The sequence below is a fragment of the Lissotriton helveticus genome, chromosome 3_2 (assembly GCF_964261635.1).
Source record: "Lissotriton helveticus chromosome 3_2, aLisHel1.1, whole genome shotgun sequence".
In the NCBI taxonomy this organism is placed as follows: domain Eukaryota; kingdom Metazoa; phylum Chordata; class Amphibia; order Caudata; family Salamandridae; genus Lissotriton; species Lissotriton helveticus.
In genome coordinates, this window is record NC_136062.1 from 483,447,607 (window position 1) to 483,475,104 (window position 27,498).

The 27,498-nt window shown below is 47.4% G+C and overlaps 1 protein-coding gene across 1 annotated transcript in view; it reads right to left on the reverse strand.

Moving 5' to 3' along the window:
• Positions 1–453: 453 nt before the first annotated feature.
• Positions 454–27,498, reverse strand: part of HARBI1 (harbinger transposase derived 1) — a 40,141-nt gene continuing 13,096 nt past the window's right edge. Inside the window, exons 2-3 of the mRNA XM_078684419.1 lie at positions 14,824–15,592; positions 454–1,224 (exon numbers count right to left, since the gene is read on the reverse strand). Coding sequence (XP_078540545.1) covers positions 815–1,224; positions 14,824–15,493 — 1,080 coding nt within the window. The 5' untranslated portion in view covers positions 15,494–15,592 and the 3' untranslated portion in view covers positions 454–814. The remainder of the gene's footprint in view (positions 1,225–14,823; positions 15,593–27,498) is intronic.

Consider the following 27,498-nt stretch of genomic DNA (forward strand, 5'->3'; position numbering starts at 1 on the left):
TCACCTTGAAGTATTCACCCTCACTAATCTTAATGGTATATGATTAGCATCATCAAATTTAACGTTAATAGAATGTGTGTATTTTTTTTTATGTACTGATCTTTGAAAAAAACAATTTTCGATGGAATTACAGCATTGGCTTCATTTTTAGTAGAAAATCCACTCTCAACCCGATCAAGAACACACATCTAACTGATCATAAGATCAAAATCCAGAGAGAATTTACACACAAAAAAACCAAATGGGGACACCTGTAACAAAGATGTGCAACCGAAAGTGAGAGCGACACATATGAACTTGAGCGGATATCATAGACGCGCCACGCTGCTTCCCGAGAACAACACTTTTGCTAGAAAGATCTTATGAACCGATTTTAAACAATGGAAAAGGGACTAAAGAACAAGGCATGAGAATGTGATTAACAAAATATTAATTGTAATGACTGCGAGAATGTCAGACTTAAAAGAATATGATTTATTCCAAATATTGACAAAAATAACAGCGTGGGAGAGATACGATATTGACTTTGAATGAGGTCTTCCTACTCCCTAAAGAACTGTTTAAAACCAATGTTCCACAATCTTGGCCCCAGCTATGTTCAGGGCCAAAAATAACAGCATTAAATAATGTCTTTTATGTTGTTATGTACCAGATGTATAGGCCTGTGTATAGCACTGCTGCATGGTTGTGAGGTGTCCTCACATCTGTTTGGCATCCAGATTCTCCATGCTGAAGTGTCCCTTGATGTGCTGCGCCCTCACTTCCTTGTACGGTTCACACTCCCCACTGTAGTGGCCCTTGGTGTGCTGCGCCCTCATTTCCTTGAAAGGCCATCACACTCCCCACTGAAGTGAGTGAGGACAAGTTTCTGGCGGGTCCGCTCAGCCTTTACATCCAGTGCATCCAGATGCTCGAAATCTTCTTCTGGCTGCTGCTGCTCTGCACTTATGGATGTCGGCGCGCACAATACTCCAAGATCGTGCTCTAAGGCGATATTATGCAGGACACAGCATGCCAGAATGATGTTACTGGACTTTTCGGGAGAGTACTGGAGAGTGCCCTTGGAGCCGTCAAGGCAGCGGAACCGAGCACGTATTGATCCAAAGGTCTGTTCCATCATGCCGTGGGTATCTGAGTGCGCCATGTTGTAGCGTAACTCCGCAGGTGTCTGGGGGATGTGCATAGGTGTCATCAACCAACTGCGCAGATAAAATGAACAATCACCTGAAAAAAAACAGAGAACATACATTTAATGACAGGTACAAAGCCTCACTTTGCTTACAGAAAAATACTTTATTTCAACTTGTGGTGCAACCTCTGATTTTTAAAGAAGGCCAACTTGCATGGAGCAAATTATTGCTTTGATTAATTGGTGTAAGTATTTACTTATTTCATATTGTGCAGAACCTCATGAAGGGTGCCAATAAGTTTAAAAAACAAATAGAGGTTAAATTATTTTAGGATAGAGCAAAAACAAATCAAGCAACATACAGAGCAGGACCAAGATAAGCCTTAAGTAAGCGGAGCTCAGCAGAAGCCAGCTTTTAATATTAATAAAGTACAGAAAGACCACAGTTCGGACGGAGAGAAGTTGGTGATGTGAAGTGAAGAAGAACCTAGAAAGAGAAGGCTTCTGATTGGATATGGTGAAAGTGGAGGACTGACAGAGAGGAAGCTTGTTACAGGCCAGGGAGGCTAACACCTGACTGGGATTCTTGCTCTGCCATGACCTGTTTTGGTGCTACATAGTAACATAGTAAATATAGTGCTTGGGCAGTAGAGGCCTCTGCTCCCAGCGAGGACTATTTTGATGTCACTCATAAGGTGATGTAGGCACTGTCCAGATGAAACTAGGAGACATCTCTGGTCGATGCCACATTAGAGACTAGTGTTACAATGTTATGCACAATATTATACATTGAAAACTTCACTTTTGATTCTGTAACAGCAGTTGTATTAACTTGGTAAGTACAATTTGGAATGTTGGTAGGTTTGCAGTCCCCAGGTCTTTTCTGCCTACCTCAGTCCATGTCTTTTTTTAAATAAATCTTTTTATTAACAAAAACCAAAAAGAAAAGGCATCGGGTGACATATATCGATATCACATTTGACATATATACATTTCCGAACTACAAAATAATACATACAGGTTTACATTCAAGGATCACAGGGACTCATGCGCTACCACTTCTTCCCGAGCGACTGGAGGAACACAAATATCCCCGCGATAACTGTTCCAGGCGCCCCAGACCTTCCCCCACTTCGCAGGGCAGCCCCTAGCAACATAGACCGACCTCTCCCTGTACATGCACCAATCCAAGTCCTTCATCCACCTCTCGACCCGGGGCGGGTGGCCGGCGACCCACAGCTGAGCAATGTTGCGTTTGGCAATCATACATGCCAGGGTCGCCCACTGCCTCCTGTATGCACTCAAGTCCGTAGGCTCTCAGACGTTTAGGATACACCTTCGAGCCTGCAGTGTTATCTCCACCCCAGCACCTCTCGCATCTTGTCATGAATTTTAACCTAGTATTGCTGTATTTCTGCACAATGCCACAAAATATGCCTAAGGGTTCCAAGCTCCCCACACCCCCTCCGACACGCCCGGCCCATGTGTACTAGCCGGGGCCCCGTGATATACGACCTGTGAAGAATCTTTAATTGCACAAGCCTGAGTCTCATTTGAATTGCCACTACTTTTGGAGAGGAGACTGCCTCCCTCCAGTCCTCATCATCTAGTTCCAAGCCATCTGCGCCCCGTTGTGCCCTAATGGTTGCCCCGGGTCCCCCATATTGTTAATACGTTTTTTATAGATTAACGAAATGGTCTTCTCGGGGAGATGGCTATCTAACACTCGATCTTCCAAGGGGAGTCGTCTGGGAGCGTGGTGCCCCTGGGATCATGTGCGAGTAGAGCATGTCTGACCTGGAGGTATCGATAATGCTCACTCTCTTGTAGATGATACTTGTCTTGGAGGGCACAGAATGTGAGAACTGTGTCCTTTCCCCAAATATCCCTGATCTGCGAGATCCCGATGAGATCCCATTTATCAAAATCCTTTGTTTTCCATAGGCTGCCCAGCCTCTCCGAGTTCCATAGTGGGGTAGCAAGGGTGAGTTTTCCGTCCCACCTCAGGTGTCGAGTAGCCGCATGCCACACCTGCACCGCGTGGGCCGACGGACCAGCAAGAGGAAATCGTCCGGCTCTGGCATATAATGTTCTCGTAAGGTTGCCCCCTGGCACCTGCTCGCGGTCCATCGCATATCCGGGGTCTCCGGGAGACCCGTAGATAGCGTGGTTCACCGCCACTAGCTGGGAGGCCCAGTAGTACTTCCACAGGTCCGGCAAGCCGATCCCCCCATCATACCAGGGGAGGGAAAGTTTAGCAAAAGCGATGCGAGGCTTGCCCTCCCAAAGAAGCTGCAGTTGAAGGGCTTCAATTTCCTTAAAGTAGGATGACGGCACCGGGTCTATTGAATTCTGGAGAGCGTACAGGAATCGAGGAAGGGCCATCATCTTAAAGAGCACCGCCCTACCCAAAAGGGAGAGCGGCAGCGCCTTCCACCTCGCCACATCCTTCCTAAGCCGGGCCAATGGGGGGCCCAACTTATTAGCGTATCTCAACTTCGGGTCTAACGTCACATAAATGCCCAGGTATCGGAATCCTATCAGTTCAATTTATAGTGGGCAGGAACTTGGGACTGCCGGAGGATCTCCACTAAGGACAAAGAGCACTGATTTCGACCAAATGATAGGAATCCACACTTGAAGATAGAAAAATGCAGGCGTTCTCGAGATCCACACCACAAACGGGTCAAGGGTCACGTACCCGAACCGAACCGGGTACGTGCCTTGACCCGTTTGTGGTGTGAATCTCGAGAACGCCTGCATTTTTCTATCTTCAAGTTAGTGTGGATTCCTATCAATTGGTTCTGTGGTCCCACAGGAGTGAAAGAGGACGACTGAAAACGTGGGTCGCCTCAAAATACTTTGAATTTGCGCTCATCTCTCTAAAATCCGACAGATTTCAGGCCCCAGTACGTGAACACGTGACTGTACAATCTGGATTCATCCCCCCTTTTTTTATATCAGGACGGGCTGATTTCACGCTAGATGTAGTGTGCTATTTGAAAATTCTCAAGACCCCATGAGAAGTGCTCGACCGCATTTGAGAACATCCGCCCGACTCATGTATGGTTGACACCGTGGTATGATTCTTCTCGTTTCCCTAAAAACTTCAGCGACTCCTGAAGTTGAGCTTCCCCTCTTGCCACTTTGAAACAATTCCCCTTAGAGAACTGCTCACTGTATGCTGTTTTCTTCACATTCCCCTCTCCCTACTCTGACTGCCCTGAAGAAGGTGTGGCCGTTGACCTGGCACTGCACCGAAACGTACGTTGGCGTTTTGTAATCTGTCCTGCTACTTTTTGTCATCTGGTCTCCCACATTGCTGTGGGGAGATTGGTGTGGTCAGAATATTTGTGCTACATCTGACTCTGGAGGTATGATGAGTGTTGAACAAATGAACAATGTATGGGTATGCCTGATGATAAAATATGCTTGATGTGGTTTAATGAGTGTATTTGTTGTTGTGTAGTTTGATTGAATGCATGTAGGATTGTGGGGAATGAGTATCTAAATTATTTATTGTGTGTAATGAAATAATATTTTGAAAAAATCCTTGAATAGGAAAAATAAGTAAAATTATGTTTTGTATTTTCCTAAAAATGTGGTCATGTGTTTGGTTTCAGTGAGCTCATCGTTGTATGTTGTTAACTAAGGACTCTAATTGAGCCTATTTATTAAACATGGGGGGGCAGTCATTTTTCTGTGTCTTTAAAGTTTTGAATTTTCCCCTGCCTGTCTGCCCCATATTATTGATTACAGCGGGCCCCTTTTCCTCATTGAACTCAGGGCTGATGCCCATCTTCCCCAAAACTGCGAATAGGTAGGGCCAATCAACCCTGTCAAAGGCCATGGTGGCATCCAATGACACCAGCGGCGCTGATTCGTGTATCCTTGGGGCGCCGCCCAATATCCCGTGTAGCCTTCCCAAGTTGAGTGCCGTATTACGACGCAGCATAAAGCCAGATTGGTCCGGGTGGACCAGGGTGGTGCTGACTTTAGCTAGTCTCGTCGCCAGGAGCTTCGCCAGCACCTTAGGCTCAGCATTTAATAGCGAGATAGGCCTGTAGGAGGAGCAGTGTTTCTTGGGCTTTCCCACTTTGTGAATAGCAACAATATTTACTACTCGCTGATCATAGGGGAGCTGACTCCTCTCCTTACTCTCCACGAACATGGCGCGAAGAAACAGAGCAAGTCTATTTGCTTTTAGTTTATACAGCTCTATAGGAATTCCGCTCGGGTCCGAGGCCTTCCCGGAGTGTACACCCCTAATGGCCTGTGCCACTTCATCATGTGTGAGAGGGGAATCGAAGTAGTTCCGGTCATCGTCCGATAGAGTAGGCATGGGAATATCGTGTACCATGGCCGTACTTTCTGCCTCTGTGTAAACCCCTGACGTATACACTGAGCAATAATATTCCGAGAACTCATTAGCTATAGTTTGCGGGTCGGTTATCCTATCTGAATCACCTTTTTGCAACTCAGGCACTAGCCTCGACGCCCACTCTCCCTTCTCAAGCCACACTCAGTTTACCTGTTTTGTCCCCGTGGTCATAGATCCTGCTCTGAGTATCTGCATGCTGTGCTTTAGCCCTATCTTTGGCTAGGCCCCTATATTCATCTTGTAGGAGTTTCAACCGGTCCGTACCCTCGGGGGTCACGCTCTCGGAAACCTCAATCTCTGCCTTGGTCACCTCAGCCTCCACCCAGTCTACTTCAGCCCGACCCTTCCTCTTTTTCCCTGCGATTAGTGATAGAACCTCCCCTCGAATAACCGGCTTGTACGCCTCCCACAAGGTCAATGCCGATTCGACAGTGCCTGTATTTTCATGAAAGTACCTTTCCGTGCTTGTGATAATTTCTTTCTTGGTGGCAGGGTCTCTTAGATGTCATGCATTTATGGGGGCTACCCTACCTACGTCAAATTGGCCAACCTCCACCCGGAGCCAAATCGGCGAATGATCAGAGATTCCCCTAACGAAGTGCCGCACCTCTCGGACCATCGCCGCCTGAGCCGCAGGTATCAATACATAATCTATTCTGGAGAGGGTGTGGTGAGCAGCAGATATGAATGTGTGGTGTACCCCACTTGGAGACTTCAATCTCCAGCCATCGATAAGCCCTGTTGTATCTAGGAAGTAGGAAAGCCACCGCTGAGACGGCCTTAGCGTTCGGGCTGGGTGTCTATCTATCTCACCATCTATCATCGCGTTGAAGTCCCCTCCCATCACCAATAGACCCATGGGCAATGTGAGTAAGATCGCTCCCAAATCTCGGAAAGTGTCAGATTGCAGGCCTGGCGGAACATAAACAGACATGAAAGTAACAATTCTTCCTTCCCACAGCCCCGATATGCCGATATACCTGCCTCGATGATCTGCCCATGTGGCCTGGATGGCCCGGGGAAAGGAGTTTTTCACTAAGATACCCGTCCCCCTAGATCCGGTGGTGAATCCAGCATGAGCCACTAGCTTATACCCCCCCCTTATGTAGGGCCATGCAACGATTACCGTCTAGAGGCGTCTACTACAGCAGCACCACATCTGGGGAATGTCTCCTAACCAACTGGTTTACCATTCCCTTCTTAATTTTATACCCAGACCGTTCATATTCCAACTGAGCACTTTGATCCCCGATCCCCGCCTAACAGCATTATAGCAGTAAGGAATCAGTTTAATCAGAGCTATGTCACCAGACGCTAGAAGAAAATGAAAAGCACGAAAAACAAAAACATCCCCAAACAGTGCAATCCTAAACCAACTAGAATACGCCAACCCTGTCTCCCTCCAACACCTCCTGCACCCCTGCTCACGGCTTACGCCCATCCCCAACTAGCAGTGTGCCTGTCGCCCCACAATCGAACACTACACACTAACTAAAGGTAGTAACGAGGAGGAGAATCGATGTCCTACGCTCCCCCCAGCTCAACTCTAAACATTTGTCCACTGTTTCGGATTCGCCCACCCACTCTCAACAGCACTGCGCATACGATCAAAACACCACAACGGGGCTAGCCCCCCCAATTTTACATAGTCACAGTTCCACGACCGCGCCCTCCACCTTCACTCCAGCTCCTGTTGTTCGCATTCTCTCTCCTGACTGCGTCTCTCTGACCGGATGGAGGCTATCAATCCAATCGGCTGTCGCCTCTGAGTTGTCGAAGAACCAAGTTTTTCCTTCGGCCTCCACTCTCAATCTCGCCGGGAACATCATTCCGTATCGCATACCCTTGTCTCTCAGTTTCTTTTTCACCAGTAGGAAGTTTTGACGCTGTTTCTGCACAAGTTGTGTAAAGTCTGGAAAGAAGGAGAGGGAGGCATTTTCATATCAGAGGGGCCCCCGCGAGCTGGCCGCCTGCAATATTACATCCCGGTCCCTGAAATTCAGGACCCTCGCAATCATTGGGCGGGGCAAAGCTCCGGGTCTAGGCCAACCCCCGGGCACCCTGTGCCCCCGTTCAACGGTGTAAAAATGTCCCAGTCCCTTGGGTTTAAGGTGGTTGAGGGTGATGTCCTCGACAAATCGGTCAGGGGCTGGATTCTCCGCTTTCTCAGGGAACTCAAGGATGCAAATATTATTCTGTCTGGCCCTCCCCTCAAAATCATCAAGCTTCTTGTCGGTCAGGGCACGGGAGCAGTGCCATATCATCTATCAGGCTGGCCGTCTTTATATCCAATGATTTGACCTTCTCGCTCGCTTTCGTGAGGTCTGCCCGGATGAGATGGACTTCTATTGTTACCGTGTCCAGTTTGCTATCCAGTGATTCCATTTTCTGCCCTAGCGATGCCTGGACTCCTTCAATGGCCGCCATCACATCTGATAGTGTCAGTTTCCTCGGCGTTCCTGAAGAGTCACCACTTGTCGATTGGCCCCTTTTCGCCTCCACAGGTGAGCCTCTTGGCATAGTGTATCGGTCCAGTTTATTGGACTGGACCCGTTTATTCCCCCTAGAGGATCTGGGCAGATTCTTGTCGGCATCTGCCTTGGCCGCCACGTTGTGCACTCCCCAGCGGTCCCCACTGCTCCCGGGCTTCGTATGAACACGAAGGCTCCCAACTAATTCAAGCCCCTCACGTGGGTGGACCCAGCCTCCTCCACTGTACAAGATCTCCGTCCGGGACAGACCAGGTCAGAAAGGATCTCCTGAAAAGGAATGACTGTTTATGGCCCAGGAGCGGGGTGTTTGGAGTCACGGCTTATGTCCAGGCCAGTCAAGTCACGGCTTCCACGGACCTGGTTCTACACGAAGCCACTCGATTGCGCCGAGTGACTTGAGCATCCACGGCCAATCCTCAGGCACTAGTCGATTGCAGTGATAAAAGATCGCAGGGTGGCAACAGTAATCAGGTGCAGTGTCAAAACAAGGGCCGCTACTCCAAGGAACCCCCCCCTTAAGATCCCCACAGGCGGAGCCGGGATCCGCGGGGGCTGCAGAAGGATATCTCGTAGGCTGATATCCTGGCCCGGCCCACCGGGCCTCCCCCAGAAAGCAGTAGTTGAGCAGCCGACTCCGCGGCAGATCTTGACAATTTCACTTCACCCCCTTAAGCCAAGTCTGTCCGGCCAGTCTGTCAATCAAGGAGGAGGGCCCCCAACATCCACGGGATCCCCCAATGCTCCCCTCGGGGCAACACTGAGCAGCCCACGCCCCCGCCGTCCAGAATTGGCTCCACCGCATCCCCGGTGTTGGTAATTGCGGGCCAAATGTTTAATGCGGGGGGGAGGTGGAGGGCCCGAAGAAGGGAGAAACTCAGTCTGCCTCACTCCGCGATCAAGGAGCCCCCACCTCTCATCCCGCCGAATCACAATCTCGGCGATCCTCCAGCACTTTTCATAGGCGGGGGGACGAGCAGCTTGGGCACCTCCAGCCCCGCCAGTTAACCTCTGTCACCCACGCGTGGACGCGCATCCGGGGTCCTCACTGCACCGCTCTGTCGTTCTCTCCCAGCGGGCCGGTCCGGTGACTTCCGGTTACCGGCCCCGCTGTTGACTCACTACTCCCCAGGTGCCGGGCTCACACAAGTCCTTGGCTGCAGCCGCTCCCCGGACCGCGATGTCCACACGGCGTATCTCCGGCCCCCATCTACACAGCGGGACCCGAAGAACAGCCGGAGCCGCAGCAGCACCTCATCTGTCGGGCGGCGGGCTCCGACACTAGGATCAATAGCAGGATCGTAGAGCTGCGGAGCTGAGGTCCTAGGCGGCCATCATGCTCGACGCGTAGCTCCTCCTCCCCTCAGTCCATGTCTTAGTTTCTGTATCTCTTGCAAGCGCACACATTTCTGGACTGATCCTAGATCTTTCAAAGTTCTGATGGTCGATCTGTTCATCAGAGTTTACAGCTTGCTGTGCTGAACATGCAGGTTTAGGTCTGAGTTTTTTTTTTTACTTCAGAGTATCTTCCTCTCTGTCAGAGTCTCACTTTCTGTGCTGGATATTATGCTTGCTTTAATGGCAGCTCTTTCCATTCCAGAGGCTCTACTGCCTCACTCTGTCTTCGTTCGACTCTGCATGCCGACTACCAGGTCCCAAGTTTCCGATATCACCTCCACTTTTAGTTTGTGTGCCTTCTCTATAGGATGACCCACAACCCTCTGTCCTCCAGACTCAAACATCAAATAAGTATCAAACTGTCTTATGCCATGTAGCAGTGGATGGCTTTATGCTTCTTCATGTTGAACTATACCAAATGAAACTTTTATACTTTCCCTCTTCATATGCATGCACCTTCATAACCAAATACAACTATTTCCCTGAGACACCCTTTAACATTTCTACCAGAAACGTTGGTTTACTTCATTGTTCAACAGAATCCTACTTTACAACCACAGTGGAACAAATGGCCAATCAGTCAATCAAGTCGTAGTTGTATAGAGTGGCTAATCACCCCAGAGGGTATCCATGAGCTGTGCTGCAGGTATCAGTTGAAGAGCCAGGACTCGAGTCCCTTCCTGAAGTAGGTCTGCGAAGGTGCGGTGGTGAAGGGGGGGCCTTGGCGGCGAGGTGAGAGAAGGGAGTGTCCTCCAGAGTGGCAGTAGCGGATACGTTGTGTCTGTGTGAGGGTGAGGTGTGTGGAGCAGCAATTCCTGTTTGGTCGATGGAAGCGCAGCCCTTGGTTCATGTAGGATGGTCCTTGGTCATGGAGGGTTTTGTATGTGTTGGTCAGAAGCTTGAAGTGGCATCTCTTCTGGACAGGGAGCCGATGGAGGTCCTTCCGGTGCTGGGTGATGTGTGTTCTCTTAGGCAGGTTGAGGATCGGTCTGGTTGCTATTTCTGGATTGACTGGAGACTTTGCATGAGTTTGGTGGTTGTGCCTGCATAGAGTGCGTTGCCGTAGTCTATTTGGTTGGTGATGAGGGCTTGCGTGACCGGTTTCCTGGTGCTGATGGAGAGACATCTGCAGACTTTGCAGAGCATGCAGGTCCTGTAGAAGCAGGCTGAGGAAACGGCGCTAACCTGACATTTAATGGAGTGTTCGCTCTCCAGTATGATGTGGAGGTTGCGGCTGTGGTCTTTCGAGGTGGGGCTTGGTCCGTGTCCTGCAAGCCACCAGAAGTCATTCCAGAGGGTGGTGCGTCTGCCGAAGGTCAGATCTTCCGTTTTGTCCATGTTGAGTGTCAAGCAGTTGTCAATTATCCATGCCGCAACGTTCTTCATACAGTTGTGGCAGTTGTTCTTAGTTGAGGTGGGGTCCACTAAGAGCGAGGATGAGTTTTTTATCATCGGCATAGGAGATTATGTTGATCTTGTGCGTTCTGACAATGCTTGCCACTGTGTCATGTAACTGTTGAAGAGGATTGGACTGAAGGATGATCCTTGGGGTATGCTGCCGAGGGTGTGCTTGGGTTGCGAGCTGGTGGGAGGAGGATACTCTGGGTGCGTCGTGGGAGGAAGGCTGCCATCCATCCGAGTGCTTCGTTTGTGATTCCCATTTGAAGTAGTCGATCGATGAGTGTGTGGTGGGAGACTGTGTCGAAAGCTGCAGGGAGATCCAGAAGGATAAGAGCGGCAGATGCTCCTCTTGTCGAGTAGGGTGCGGATGTCTTCAGTATGGCCATCAGGGCTGTCTCGGTGTTGTGCTTGTCTCTGAAACCTGATTGGGACAAGTCCAGCAGGTAGTTTCTCTCCAGGTGTTCGGTTATTAGGAGGTAGATGGCCTTCTACAGGACTTTGGCTGGGAAGAGTAGCAGGGAGATGGGATGGTATTTCTGGAGCTCGCTGGGGTCTGCTGAAGGAGTGGTCTAACCTCTGCATGTTTCAAAGTGTCGGAAAAGGTGGCTGTGGTTATGGAGGCATTGAGGATGGTGGTGAGCTGGTGGCTGATCTAGTCACTTCCGAGGTTGAAGAATTGATGGGGGTAGGGGTCGGTGGGAGCTCCGAAGTGGAATTAGTTCATGAGAGTGATTCTGATGAGTGTGCTAAGTGTTCCCATTAGGTGAGCGGGTGGATGGTGGTTGTGGTCATAGGGTTGCTGAAGTGGTCGGAGAGTTGCGGCTTGAAGTTTCTATAAATGGTTGTTATCTTGTTGTGGAAGTGGTCGGTGAGGGTGTTGCAGAGTTCCTGTAAAGAGGGGATCAGGTTTTCAGTGGCTGACGGGCAGATAAACTCTCTGATGAAGGTTAAGAGTTCCTTGTTTTGGTTGGCGCTGGTCTCGGTCTAGTGGGAAAGAGCCTTCTTTTTTGTGGAGTTGGTGGTGATAGTCATTGAAGGCTGTTTTGTAGGTGGCTCGGTCATGTGGTTTCTGCTGGTGCACCATTTTCTTTACAGTTGTTTGCACTTGCGCTATGATGTGTGAGTTCCAACTTGTACCAGCTGGCTTGTTTAGTAGGTCTGTGCGTTTTTGCTGGTTTGGTGGGAGCCACTTGGTTGGCGGTGCTGGTGATCCAGGCTTTGAGGTTCTCTGCTTGGTCCAGGTTGGTGGCAACATTGGGCTGTGCGGTGCTGAGGGCGTTGGTCCATTGAAGCTGAATGACCTTTATCCAGCTGTATTAGGGTGGTGCCTTGTCAGTTGAGGTTGGTGCGTGGTATACCGATGAGGGTGAAGTGTATAATGTAGTGGTCCGACCAGCTGAGTTACGAGGAGTGGCTGTATCTGATTCTGTTGCGAGACATAAAATGGGTCCAGCGTGTGTCCTGCTTTGTGTGTGGGGTTGGTGACCACTTGTTTGCCGCCTATGTTATTCAATCTTTCCAAGAGGTCGGTGGAGATGATATCGGTGGGGTCATCTAGGTGGAAGGTGCGGTCTCCTAGAAAGACAGAGTGTTTGGATTAGATGGCGAGTGGGTTGGCGACTTTAGCTATGGCGTCGCTGAGGCAGGTTCGTGGTCCTAGCGGTCTGTATGCGAGGGTGGCTTTGATGGTGGTATTGGCATCTACTCCGAGATGGAAGTTAATGTGTTTCATGATCAGCGTGGTGTCATCGGTTGCGATGGTGCAGGTCATTGATTCCTTGTGTACGATGGCAATGCTACCTCTGTGTCTGTTGGTGCAGTCATGGTATTTCATCTTGTAGCCACTGGGAGTTGTTGTGGTGATGTCAGGGGCCTCTGTGGGGGTGAGCCAGGTGTCCATTATAAAGGTCATGTCGGGCACGAGGGTGAGATGGTGTCCCAGACTTTGGGGGCGTGTTAGCAGAGTGATCTGGCATTGATCAGGAGGCAGCCGAGTTGTTTTGGGGGGTTGTTGGCATCAATGACAGGCATGGCGCTGGTTGATGTAGTGCTGATCGGTGCTGGGGTGTAGGTGAATCGAGAGTGGATGCAGGTGAAGGGTCCCTCTGTGGTGCATGGTGATGTGAAGCAGCAGTAGTGGCGTCTGGGGCCCAGGGTACGGAATTTTGCGGCGGTGTATCTGTAGGATTCTGGGTATGGTCCAGGCGCACACAGGTTTGCCTTTGGTGCGACAGCTGTTCAGGGGCCTCAGTAAGTAGCCCTGCTAGGTGCTGTCCGGGAGGAGAAAGGGCTGAGGGACGGGAAAAGGCAGCACAGTAAAAACACAGTCAACAACAGCACAGTAATGAGCACAACAAAAACAGTCAACGATTGAAGAACAGGTAATGACAGAAGCAACAGGGGCAATACCAGTAAATATAAATACCTAACCATTTGGGCTAAAATACAAAACAAACAAAAACCAGTAGAAGAAGGGACCGTGACTTGCACAGTGGTTTGGAGGGGCTCGAGGACCGGGATGGTGCCTCTGGGTTAGGCTGAAAGGCAGCGGGGAAGCAGCGTTCAGGCCCAATGAATTCACTTGTACTGTGTAAACTAGACTCTACTAGTGAGCCGTCTCCAACACTCTTTTTTGTCCAAAGTATTAAATGTTACCAGCAGAACTTTATAAAATCTCCAAAACCACACCCAGAGCTTAAAAAGAGCTGGTGGTTGCAGGTGGGACCCACTGGCACTTATTTTTGGGATTGACACCTATTTTAGCTCATCAAACTTTGATCCAGAGCAAGAGAAAAAAACACACAACGGGGACAGGAAGAGGGAAAAACAAGACAAAGAGAGAAAGCAGTATCCTGGAAGAATGAGATAAAGTGACACAACACTGAATACACACAACCCCATCATGAGCTGTTGGTTGCAGATGGGGACCTCCGACACACTTTTGAGGATCACCACTTCTATTTTCTTATCAGACTATATAACCCAGGAGAGAAAACACAAATGGGAGGAGAAAGGAGGATAACATATAGAACAACAGTAACAAAAGGTGAAAGCAGAAAAAAGGACCTGGAAGAGTGAGATAAACAGGCTGGGAGTGTCCGGTGGTGGATTAGAGGCAGGAGGTGGTTTTAAGACTATGCAGCCTTGGTATTCAGAAATCTGAATTTCAATACCATCTTCTGAGCAAACCTTTGGCAGCCAGCAAATATTCTTTTACAATGAAGCACTGACAGCACCCCACCAGGTTCTTCAATGTTGGCCCTGAAGGGCCGAATCCATTCCAGATTTTTAGCATATCCACATTTAGATAAATGTACTTATCTTCAAAATCTGTCATGGATCCGGCCCTTCAGGAGTGACATTGGAGAACCACAGGATGCGGGCTGGTTGGCTCTTAGTCAAAAGCAAGCCTGGATGCTGATACTCACAGCCATTCATGGCACATCTCCGACTGCCTTTCTGTGGTCTTAGCTCATATATCCAGAAGCAACATCAGATCTGTTTACCGGAACCTCCAAGTCTCCTCAAGAACACACTCTATAACATCTAGTTTCCGATCTCTCTACCCGATTAGATGTGCTACCCACTCACTCCAGGAGTTTTACAGTAGCCCCGGCAAAAACGTAATCACCCCTTTCTATGCACACGCCCCAAAAGAGTAAATACATAAATTGCTGAACAGGTTTCTTTAAAGTTTGTAAACATGTACAGTGTCCCTTGTATTTTTATAACCAGAAATGTATCAAGAGGACTATCTGCGCCATCAACATCCACACAGGCACCCCTTTGAGCCACAGGGAAAAAATAATACCCAATGTAGGTCTATGCGTTTGCTCACCTGCTTACTGTACTATGTACCAATATTTCCCCTTTGGTAAAGGATTTCTGTTTTAAATTAGATTTCCCTCCCTACAAACATAAAAATATAGCTCTCAAATTCTCCTGCTTCACACTTATGTTGAAGTACAGAAAGAGACTAGAACACACGTTCAGAGTATTTCAGGGGCTCGTTGAACAGCACTCACCCAGCAACCAGCCATCTACATGCATCTCCTCTTTGAACTGGTGACTCAGTGCTGACTGCTGGAGCACAGTGCAGTTCTGCAGGCTCCCTGGCCAATGCGTCTCAGCGCTCAGTATCTTCCCCTTGGCGTCGCACACCAGCAGGCAGTTCAGCGAATGCAAGCCCTTCCGGTTCACATATAGAAGGTCCTCTGCGTGAGGTGCTTTGATGGCGACATGGATGCAGTCCATGGCACCCAGCACATTAGGCATTCCTGCCAGCGCATAGAACTCATCCTTCAGCTCCTGCAAGGAGGCTTCCTCCACTGGGAAATGGATGTATTGAGAGGCGCGCTCAACCAGTGCCTCTGTCACATTGGCCACGCAGCGACTCATGGAGGCCTGGCTGATCCCGATGGCATCTCCCATCCGAGTCTGAAAAGATCCAGAGGTGTAAAAGCCAAGGGCGGCCAGAATCTGGATTTCTGGACTGATCGCCCTCGATCTCTGCGTGCGACGTGAAAGACTGCTCCCCAAGAGATCCACCAGGAAACCTATGAACCTGCGGGGAAAGCCATACATTGACACCAAGTAATCATCTGTAACATCCTCCAGTCTAAAGCGGTCCAGGGTCTTATGTCCACGGCCGTAGAGCAGGAGATCGCAGTCCAGCACTGCGATGGATATGGCCATGGCTACCAGGTCTTGCGTCGCAAGCCCCAGATCACATGAGACTGGGACACAGAGGGCTGCTTTGCTTCAGTGACTCAGTTTCCGCATTAGGTCCTCAGCCTGTAGGAAATAAGAGATGTTATTAGAAGACTAGTGGAGCGCATAGAGTGTACATAGCATCCAAGGTGCACATTATCACAAACACACTGCGGAACACAGCAGGTCATCATAAACTATGAGAAGGACAATGACACAACTATCCCACTTAACTCAGTGGTGCAACATGTACCCTAATGCTACCATGGGTACTACTGTAGTGAAGACCGGGTTCTGCTTGCACACATTGCTATGTTAGCATAAGCGTATTAGAAGTTTAAACGCCATTTTGCCACTTGGCCGCTTTTGCACATGACACTACATGTATCTGCTGTTGTAAGTTAAACTGCTTGCTTTTCTACGCATGAGAACGGTTGGTTTTTCACATCCCTAGACTTACAACACGACCTCAGTTTGTACACTTTGTGCAGAAGTCTTCAAGGTCAAATAACAATGTATGCTGTTGATTCAGGTTGATCAGCCCACGCTCTAGAAACAACACGCACACAGCTGCAAATAGCTGAAACTCGAGAGCCTTTAATATTGCAATGCATGCATGTTTTCAGACACTTGGAGAAAACCTTTCCATCAACAGAGAGAGTTGCTGATCCTGTGATGTGATTCACCTCAGTTGATCTTGGAGGTATGGGGTTCCCCGTTTAAACCTAGAGACCTTCTATTATTATAAAACTAGCTCCTAGCCAGGGGAGGGTGGTACACAGAGCGCTATAAGACCGGTTTCCAATATAATTGTAACATGATTGCTCCCTTTGTGTTTTATGGAATTGTAACAATGCGGATTGTTTTATTTCTAATCATTTGCCTGCTTATGTTGGCAAAGATACTGCATCTGAGAGCACGTATTAAAATAAATATTATAAATTTTACTGTGTCTCCGATTACTCATGTTGTGGAACTGTATGAGAATAAAAACGAAGGAGTGTTCTTGATTCCCACTATACTGAGAGTATCCTAAGTCGCTTGTTCTGGGTTGTCTAATCATTGGTAGCTTCGCTGTAGTACGGAGAACGAATGAGACACTGATGCTAGTCGGATAGGGGTTCTGGGTACTGAGATGAGTTTTTTGGTACACCACAATTCACTGTGGTGGAGATAGCCAAGGATTTTAGTCACTATTGCCTGAATCATCGGATATCCGTAGTAGCGGAGTACATTCCGGGCAAATCCAATACAGTTGGGGATTGGAACTCCAAGTATCTGAGGCAACTCCATCCTCGCCTGTTCCAATGGCTGCAGGCCGTGTGGGGTCTTTGCAAAATAGATGTCTTTGCCTCCAAGTTGAATCGTCAACTGCAAGCGTTCTTCAGTTGGAGGCCAGATCCATTAGCGAGGGCAATGTATGTGCTCTCCCAAGACTGGTCAGTGAATCTGAATTATGCATTCCCTCCATTCATTCTAATTCCCAGAGTGACAACCCAAATAGTCCGTCAACAGGTGGAGGTGATTTTGGTGACACCTCTGTGGAAGTCGCAACCCTGGTTCCCAATATAGTTGGAGATGATCTGCGACTTTCCATGGATGCGCCCTTGGTCTCAGACGATGCTCCGAAGCCCTCACGGAGAGCTACATCCGATGATAATATCGGAGCAGTTGTCCCTGATGGCATGGCGGCTTTCCGGTAACAATTGGAAATGCCAGGCATTTCGGACAAAGCTTCTGAATTCATTCAGCAGGCCTGGGACTCATCAACGAGAAAGAGATATTCTTCAGCCTGGAAATGCTGGGTACGTTGGTGCTTGGAATGGCAAGTGGATCCTGTTGGGGCAGAGTTGTCCCATGTTGTGAATTTTCTGTCAGACACATCCTCTGAGGGATTGTTTTTATCTATCAGTGAATAATTTCAGATTAGCAATTTCAGCAGGTCCCAATCAGGTGGATGGAAAACCTGTAGGTATGCAGCCAGTGGTGTGTAAGTTGTTTAAGGGAATTAGAGTGGCTAATCCTACACAGCACTCATATTTATGGAACAGATCTTTGATCCTAGCCCTCTTTGACAGATGGTCGGATATTGCATTTTTATCCAGGAAACAGTTTTCTTCTAAGCTAGCCATGCTTTTGTGTTTATCTGCCTGCAGAGATATTTTGGATGTAAGAGTTCTGGTTTGCTGAATAGTATTGAATCACAGTGGTTACAGTGATCCATTTAATCGGGGTGCATTATGACGACTATACCCCCAGTGGAGAATTTCCTACTAGATGGTCCACCATCTGCTCAGGCTGCCCGCTGAAAGGAGTGGGTGGACCGCTTGGAGAATTATTTTGATACCATCGATTTGGTGGAGGACTGAAGGCGTCCGATGTAGCTGAATCTTGGAGGGGCGGCGATTCATCGTTTTGTGGTTCTGAAAATTCTGGACTCGTGTAATTATTCTGAACTCGAGAATAAAAACTTCATCGTAACATGACGAATTTAGTATCAAAAGACCGAGAATGACGAGTACACTATGTACAAGCATTTTCAGCATATTCGAGTGACGATTTCACCTCGAATTCGTCATTTTCGTTCAGAACCCTCAACTTCCATTTTGTGTATCGAAGCCATTTTTGTGAGTTGCCCTTTACATAGACTTATAATCCAGCTGAATTCGATTCCACAAGGACACGTACGCCTTAATCGACTTTCCTATGACCTGTGCAAGTTGGAACCATTGCCCCAGGCCGAACTCGTTAGGTCAGTTCCCCTCCCAGTGGCCGAACAAGATAGCATCAAGGCTCAACAAGCCATAAAATCATTTCAGCGCACACACCTGCCGTATCTTGCTCGCATCTGTCTCTGCTCTTTTTGCTTCACTTGCTTTATGGTGGGGAGGTGCCCGTTTTTATTGGGGGTCCACCGATATCTGATGAAATGTTGGGCCTTACCGGGTGATTTGTTGTGGGCAGCCCAAAGTGAAATATGGACATGTCATCATGACTCTGCCTATTCTTTGTACTAGAAATATGTCAATGATCTACTGTAAAACCAAGAATGTTTGCCTGAAGCTTAAAATTCTGTATAAGAAGAGAAGCCTGACTTTGTAAATTGAAGCAGTCTCCTGAGAATATACTTCCCGTGTGTTGTACTTCTAGGACACTTGTTGCCTTGGTTGCAGCCAATAAAATCGATCCTTGACTTCACCTAGAAGACTCTGAGTTTCTGTGGTCAGAATCAGGAAGAACCCGAGGTCTCTGGGTGTACCCTGACACCGCTGGGTTGCCGGTTCTGTGCCGGTTCTTAAAAACACAGTACCTCAGCTGGCACCCAACGTGGGGCGATTCCAGTGGTACCAGCCCAGCCAGAGGTTCGTGAGGAGCTTCGTGTGAAAATTCCGGAGGACGGCCAACCACCTCATCGACCCCTGCATGTCGACGTGGTCCGAAGGTCTTTGCTGCGAGGTTCCCCGCTTCCCAACGGCTACAGAGGACTGCTGCCCTGGCTATCGCCCTGATTTGGACCCTTGAAGTTTGGTAGAGCGAAACACTAAGACGAGTCTTCTGGTGACGTCATCGATATCTCAGTTAAGTTTAAGTGGAGCGTCTCCCAGTCCTTAGTTGGCTTTGATTTGGAGCTTGCAAGCGCCAAAGCCGAAGGACTCGTGTATTCACGAGAAATATCGTAATCGATAATCCTTTGAAGTTTGGAGCTAGACTAGAGAGCGAAGATGCCTAGTCTTAGACTTGGAAATGTGTTTTGTCTTGGTTGTAATAATAGGGACTCCCGATTGGAGGACTCATGTCCGGTTCCTCCAGTTGGAACTCCAACTTACGAGTTATATGTGAAACATGGGGTAGGCCCCATCACATACAATGAAGTGTGGATCAAATACACCAGAAAAGATGGTGTTTTAAAATGGCCCCAATATGGTAGCTTTGATACCGAAATCTTAGACAATCTTGAAATTAAACTGTTCAAAAAGAAAGCCCGGCCGGCAATGTTTGACTCTTTCCGCCTATGGCGTAAGGAGGCCAAACAGAAGGAAATCAAATTAGCTAAGAAAAATAAGAGAGAAGGAGGACTTTCGGTAATGAAAGCTGCTATGCAGTTTAAAGACAATGAAGAAGAGCAGATGAGTGAGCAGTTGCACAGTCAACGCAAAATGGCAATGGATAAATGCTATCCAGTTTTGCCGTCTCTTCAGCAAGAGGCAGCAAAAGAGCGTGAAAAAGATCCATTAATGTTGCATTTATTACGTTCGCCACCCCCCTATGCGCAAAATGCCACGGCACCTCCGCAACCTTTAGTTGTGCAACCTGTGCCTCCTGTTCCTCCGCAGCACCTACCAGCTGTTCTCCAGCTGACTCCTGTCTCTATGGTGTAGCCTCCTCCAGGCCCACCGACCACATCTGCTTCACCTGTGCTTTCTACGATTTTGCCTAGTGTACTTTCTACTTCTCCTAATGCTCCCTCTACGATTTTGCCTAGTGCTCCTTCTATTTCTCCTGATGCCTCCTCTGCTATTGTCTCTGCCCCTGCCTTATCTCACCCCGTTTTTCCACCCGTTCTTCCTTCAGTTTCACCTTCCGTTCGGCAGAAAATGGCCAGCACTGTTACTAACCTTTTCTCACTTCTTTTCGGGTCGCCTACTACGACCCCTAACATGGGACGAAGACAGTTGCGAAGTCGACTGCCTGACTATCAAGAGAGAGATTCATTGAATCGTTTAGCGCGTAAATGGGTTATGGATACTGTAAAGTATGATGTAGAGTCTGTCATGGAAGTCTTCCATCAATGTGAAGCACCGACGCAGAGATATGTTTTTGAACAGATGTGTGTTTTCATTTGTGAGGATTTGGAAGACAATGATCTGGAATGCAACCCGCAGGAGTTGTGTCGTGTGCGGTTCAAGTTTGGAGAGGGCATGATTGTAGGTCCCGATGTGGAGAAAGCGGTTGAAATATTGTTATCATATCGGAGTAAGGGGAGCGGTTCTGGGTCACAATCTGAGCCTAGTGCATCTAGAAGGAAAAAGGCGCGACAATACCCCATGAGAGAAGTTCCCCCACAATGGAGAGAGGGCGACACAACTGTTGACCCACCTATTCTGCCACACTTTCAGCGTGTATGGGTACATGTCCCATGGAAGCGAGCTGAAGTTTTAGCACTTAAACAGACATTACCTGATCCCCGTAAAAATCCTGCGGGGTATTACAAAGAGTTGTCACAAACTGCTGGATCATGTATAATGAATTTAGCCGATATCGATATGTTATTTGGGAATGTTGTTCCACAGCCTTTATGGGGTAAAATTCGTCATACAGATCATGATCAGGAGTTAGGTGACTCATGGGCTAATATTACTGCTGCAGATGCCCGACAAGTTGGTGGTGCTAAACCTGAGACTTTGATAGCAGAACTCCCTGGTAAAATAGTTGATTACATGAAAACGATAATGCCTGCAATACGCGTAAATTCGGATAAGTTGTCTGCATGCAAGCAGAAGAAAGAAGAAACGGTCTCAGATTTCTTCACCAGGTTTGAAGAAACATTTGTCGACCACAGCGGTCAAGATATGACCACAGAAGGTGGTCAGAGATTGTTCGTCGATAAATTCGTGCACAATCTGCTTCCAGAATTGTGTAAAAAGTTAAAGGATTCAGAAAGTTCTTGGGCTGTGTCATCTTCAGCCCAGATATTGGCTACTGCACAATATTACGAAAATAGAGACAAGGACGAGAAAGAGAAAGCAGAAAAGAAAACTAAGGAGTTGAAAACGAAGGTTTTATTACAGCAAGCATATCCGCCACGTGTTGGTGGTGGTCAAAACAATAGTGGTCAGAATAACTATCAGAATAATTTTCAGCAGCCTCAACAGTATCAGAGGAACTTGCAAAGAGTCGAGTACACTCAGCCATGTGTCCCTGTAGACCCCAACCAGTGTTAATATTGCAAGGAAGAGGGTCATTTCAAGTATAGTTGTCCTATTTTGTTACAGCGTGCAAATGGTGGTTCTGGTGTAAGAGGTCGTGGTGTTCAGCAAGCGCCTAGAGGTAGAGGTCGTGGAAACATCCCCCAGAACGCACGTCCCCTTCCACCCCAAAATTCTATGAATAGGTTCGATCAGCAGAACAACGCATCTGACAGGACGGCTCAATACTATGTTGATGATTACTATACAGAAGATGAGTATTTGGAGGGTAATGATTGCTAGGACAGCCATAGACAAAGAGAGGGAGTTGTTTCAGTTCCAGTAGATCAGAGTGGACCTTACGTTGAGGGGATTACATCAGGTGTGTCAGAGCCTTTTCTGTTGGATACTGGTGCTACAAAGAGTTCTATTATGCACTCCAAACTCCCTGGCGCACCTTTGTCTGGCGAAATGAACGTTTCTGTAGGTTTTTCTGGCGCCCCAGTTAGAAATCCGATTTCTGACCCTTTGTCTCTTTCTGTTGGTCCTTGCGAATTCGAAGCACCCCTTATTCTGACAACAGGTTGTGGTGAAAACTTGCTAGGATTGGATTTGTTAAAAAGATTGTATGCGACTTTGTACTGTTCTCCTTCAGGAGTACAGCTTGCTTTGGGTAAAAAGGTGGTTTCTCCCATGTATTTGTCGAGGGATAAACTTCCAGCAGAATTGTCGTTTCTTCCAGATATCCTTTGGGCCGCTGGTTCTAATGATGTGGGTCTTTTAGAAATACCACCATATGTTGTAACATTGAAAGCCAATGTTCAAATGCCACGAATTCCCCAATATAGGATATCTAGTGAAGGTGAAAAAGCTTTGCTAGCGATCGTTTACGAATTGATTGAAAAAGATGTGATTGAAGAAACACGAGGCAACGTTTGCAATAGTCCTGTTCTGCCTGTTTTAAAACGAACTGATCCCTCTCAGCCACCTGTGTACAGATTCGTGATTGATCTTAGAGAGGTGAATAAAATAGTTGTGCCACAATTCCCAGTTGTCCCCGACATTACCACATTATTGACTATGATTCCAGCTTCTGCCACTTGGTTTTCCGTGATTGACCTGAAGAATGCTTTCTTCAGCATTCCGATTGCTGAAGAAAGCATGGATATTTTTTCCTTCGGTTTAGGAGGTCGCAGCTTCCGCTTTAAACGCGCTCCTCAGGGCTACTGTGAAAGTCCGTCAATATATAGTCAAGCTCTAAAAACACAGCTTGATACGATTATTCTACCTGAAGGTGCTGCCCTTATTCAGTATGTGGATGATTTCCTCATTGCTGCAGATACTGAGGAAATTTGTAAAAAGGCCACGCTGTCATTATTGCGTCATCTGTGTGATTTTCATCACAAGGTGTCACTTTCCAAACTGCAATATTGTCGACAAGAAGTGACCTACTTAGGAAACTGACCCCAGAAAGAATTCAGGCAATAGCGAAATTGAGTGGGCCAAAAACACAGAGAGAAGAGCGTGCTTTCTTGGACATTACATCGTACTGTAGACAGTGGATTCCAAATTTTTCGTTATTGGTCAAACCTTTGGTGGCATTAACATGTAGAGCCACACCCTATCCCATTCCTTGGTCTAAAGAGTGTCAGAAAAGTTTTTCTGAATTGCGCACAGCATTATGTTCGGCTCCTGTGTTAGGTACCCCCAACTACAGTAAGCCTTTCACATTGTATGTCCACGAGAAAGAGGGCTGTGCATTGTCAGTGTTGACTCAGTTGTTTGGAGGTAGGCAGCGTCCATGTGCCTATTTTTCGTCGACTTTGGATCTGGTAGCTAGAGCATTGCCAAGTTGTTTAAGAGCCACAGCAGCAGCAGCTGTTTCTATTCGACAGTCTGCTGGTTTAGTAATGAATAATACACTAGTCGTGATGGTCCCACATGCAGTAGACACGTTGTTAAATAGAACCAAGACACAGCACTTAACTAGTGCTCGATTGTCAGGTTACGAATTAACATTGTTAGCGAGTCATGTGCACATAAAAAGGTGCAATACTTTAAACCTAGCCACATTGTTGCCAATTACAGAGGAATCAGGGGTTTCAGAACAGCACGATTGTTTTCTTAGAACAGAGGAAGAGACGAAAGGGAGAATAGATCTATCCGATACTCCTCTTGCTGAATGTGATGGTACATTGTGGGTGGATGGTTCATGCTTCAAGCTCCCGAATGGTGACACGACTGCAGCATATGCTGTTACGACTTTGCATACAATTGTTGAGTCTGCACGTGTGCCACATAATTCAGCTCAAGCAGCAGATTTAATTGCACTCACGAGAGCATGTGTGTTGTCTAAAGGAATGAAAGTGACTATCTACACTGATAGTCAGTATGCATTTGGAGTGGCTCATAGTTTTGGACGTTTGTGGAGAGAACGTGGGTTCCTGACTTCGCATGGAGCTAAGATTTAGCATGGTCAGTTGGTGAATGAGCTTCTTGAATCACTGACCTTGCCTCTGCAAATGGCGATTGTGAAATGTAGTGCTCACAAGAAGGTGACTGATGATGTTGGTCGTGGAAATGCATTTGCTGATAAGATCGCGAAAGAAACGGCAAGGAATGTAATGAGCCGAATGTATGTTGCAGGCCCTGCAAGATGGACTGGTGATGTTGGAATGTGTGAAGACATGATAGAGAGTGTGAAGTCCATCCAAGCTGAGGCCACAGAGAAAGAGTTGAGCACGTGGAGAGAAAGTACGGGTAGAATGGATGCAAATGGTTGTTGGATTGAATTGTCAGAGCACCAGAGATGGTTGTTACCCGATGCATATGTACTGGCAGTGGTTACAATGGCTCATGGAATGGCTCATATCAGCGTAAAAGGGATTTGCGAGTTGTTGGCTCCGGTATGGCAAAATTCAGGAATTCCCAAGTGTGCAGAGAATGTTGTCAAGAATTGCATGGTATGTCTGAAGCACAATCCTGGTAGGGGAACCCCAACTCCAGCTGGTCATTTTGCACCTCCTACGTATCCGTTCGAGGTTTTGCAGCTAGATTTCATTCACATTGATAGAGGGGCCTTTTTATCGACCTTGGTAGGATGAAGGTCTGATGTGAGCCCTACTTGACGAAATCTGAAAATAGGCTAAAATGACAAATTTTCACCATATAAAATCAGCAAATGAAATCCCACGGATCCCCTGAATCCCGGGTTTGTAGGCCCAAGCCAAAGGCCAAAGGCCACCACCTTATGTTAACAAAATCCACTGGGCCTAAATAGTTTTAAACGTGCATTTCTGATGTGCTGAACACAGCGAGGCAATTGAGCAAACCTGAAAAGTACAGTAGCCTTTCACAAGCCCCATTGCTCATCACAAATGTCCAAAATGTTCTCTTGTCACAAATGTACACAATGTTCTCTTGTCACAAATGTACACAATGTTCTCTTCTCACAAATGTACACAATGTTCTCTTCTCACAAATGTACACAATGTTCTCTTCTCACAAATGTACACAATGTTCTCTTGTCAGAAATGTACAAAATGTTCTTTGAAGATGTCCTTCCAGGTGTCCTAGAACACATGTGGTTAGACCGCCTGCACTGAATGGGCGTAGGCCAGTGTGTCACCATAGAACCTGGTTCCGCATTTTCGGGTATATTAGATTCAGCCCATCAAATCTGGAGCCAGAGTTCTGCCAATGCGACTTCTTGCATGCAGGCTCTCCGGCTAGTCGATTGTCTGACTTGGGGTGTCAATTCCTCTGTCTCAGGTGGTGGGCACCCTAAGCCAGATAATACTTTTGTCTTTTAAATGTCTGTCCTTGCTCTGTACTTTCCATTCACACCCAAATCCTTGAATTCTTAGGTTCCCTTAAACTATTAGGGCCTGCTGAGATAGTCTCCATGACTGGGGTGCTTCTAGGCACTAGACTTTGTAGAGTGTTCTGCTTTCCCTAACTAATGTCAATTGTGCCTTTTTTAAAAGATCCCAGTCCTTCTGCACCTTGGATCTCTTTGGAATGTTAAACTTGCATGGGTTATAAATGCATTTTCTGATGTACTTAAGACTTAACGAATAAAATGCCACTTCAAATGTCATCTTTTGTTATCTCATATCATTGTTCCTTGTTCCTCAGTGAAGTGTTGCGTCGACGTCATGTGACCACGGCTCATGACCACAGCAGGGTGGTTTGTGACTCGTGACCACACCCTAGAGGGCTTCCTTTCACCCCTCATCAGCTGGCGCCCAACGTATAAATCATACTACATACGTCTGAAGTGGATTTGGCGTACACCCCTGACAGGTTCCTGAGAGCACCGCCACCGCTCATTTGTGGCAGAGACCACGGGTAAGACAAGGGTTTTGTTTTTCCTTGGATTTCCTGGGTCTCTGCTGCCTGGGGGGTGCGACTGACTCTTTTGTGGACTGTCTCTGGCTGTCACCTGTCCCTGCGACGCTATCTCTGGTCATGATTTGAACCCAAATTGTCTGTCCCTTTGTGTGGTCACGATTTGTCACTTTCTTGTCAGAGGCCAGTATCGGCTTTTCTGCTGCTGTTTGGTTCATAACAGTTGTGCCTTCGAGGTTGGGGTTTTTTCCTGTTTTGCACTCTTGTTTGCCCTGCCGGTTCCGGTCCGGAGGGGATGGTTATAGCGTCAATGGTTCTAGGTTTTTGATCCCTCGACAGTTAAAGTCTGTGCGCAGGGTGTCCCCCGGAGCCTCTGTGTCCGGGGTCGGAGTTAGAGTCTCCCCTTCTACAGTTCAAGTCTGTGGGCAGGTTTATGATCCCTCTCCAGTTCGAGTCTGTGTGCAGGGTGTCCCCCGGAGCCTCTGTGTCCGGGGTCGGAGTTAGAGTCTCCCCTTCTACAGTTCAAGTCTGTGGGCAGGTTTATGATCCCTCTCCAGTTCGAGTCTGTGTGCAGGGTGTCCCCCGGAGCCTCTGTGTCCGGGGTCGGAGTTAGAGTCTCCCCTAGTTCTCCATTTTCGCATTATGGTTTGACGTACGATTGCATTTTGTTCTTTGCCATATTCTAGGTTGATAACACATTACTACTTTGCACATTGTATTTTTTTTCCTCTCCAAACTGTTTATTGCCTATTTACATTGCATATTGTGCTCTTCCTCTGTTCCGGTCTGTTCATTCCTCATCTTCGCACTTCCTTGTTGCCCATTCTTCTCTCCCGCGCCCTTCCTCTGCCACTTGTGCCCCTACATTCTCTTCCATGAGGGCTGCCTTCACGCCCTTCCATTGTTTACTTTCTTCTCCTCACGATTTGTTTTAGCAAGGTTTGGGTGTCCATATCTTTTGTTCAGTTCCACTTTTAGTCTGCTTCACTGACTGGCTTTGTCAGGTGCTGCCTTGTTCTCTCGTTCCGCAAAGGTACAGAAAGAGGAAGTGGCTTGTGGTATTTTCGGATTCACCCCTCCTTTCTGGCCCATTCTTGCGCATCTGGGTACTCCGCCGTGTTCAGTGAGATTTAATATTAATATAGCCTTTTTACTGTACTTCAGTTTTTGTGTTGCATCTTTTCATGTGTTTTTGATTTGTCTGTGAGATTGTTGTAATGGTTAAATTTTTGGTTTGGTCCATGTCGTCTGTCCATTGCCTTGCTCTGTGTAAGTAGATGTGCTTTGAGGTTGCTTCTCTGTGCGTCCAGTGAATAGCCCAGGCAGAATGTGGTTCACACCAGAAATACACCATGAATGTTGCATTTGTACATTTAAGGGGGGGGTTTAACATGGAATGCTTCCAGGTGGGCAATAAATAGCAGCTAAGGCTTCAATGACCCCAACACCAAAGAAATAATATAAGGAATAAGCCTCCCAATGCTGCATGATTTATTTACTAAAAAATAAGCTTTACATATATTGGCAACTTCAAAAATTGTTCCTTCAAAAATAACATTACGTGTTCAGAAAATATCTATATTTTCTATCAAATATATGCTCTTCAATTTTGATATACATACATTAATTCAACAAAGCACAAAATAGGTTTTAATTTCGTAAATTGAGCTACATACTAGAGAGCTACCAGTAGCTCAAGAGCTACTGGTTGGAGAAGCTTGTTGCAATTGCAAA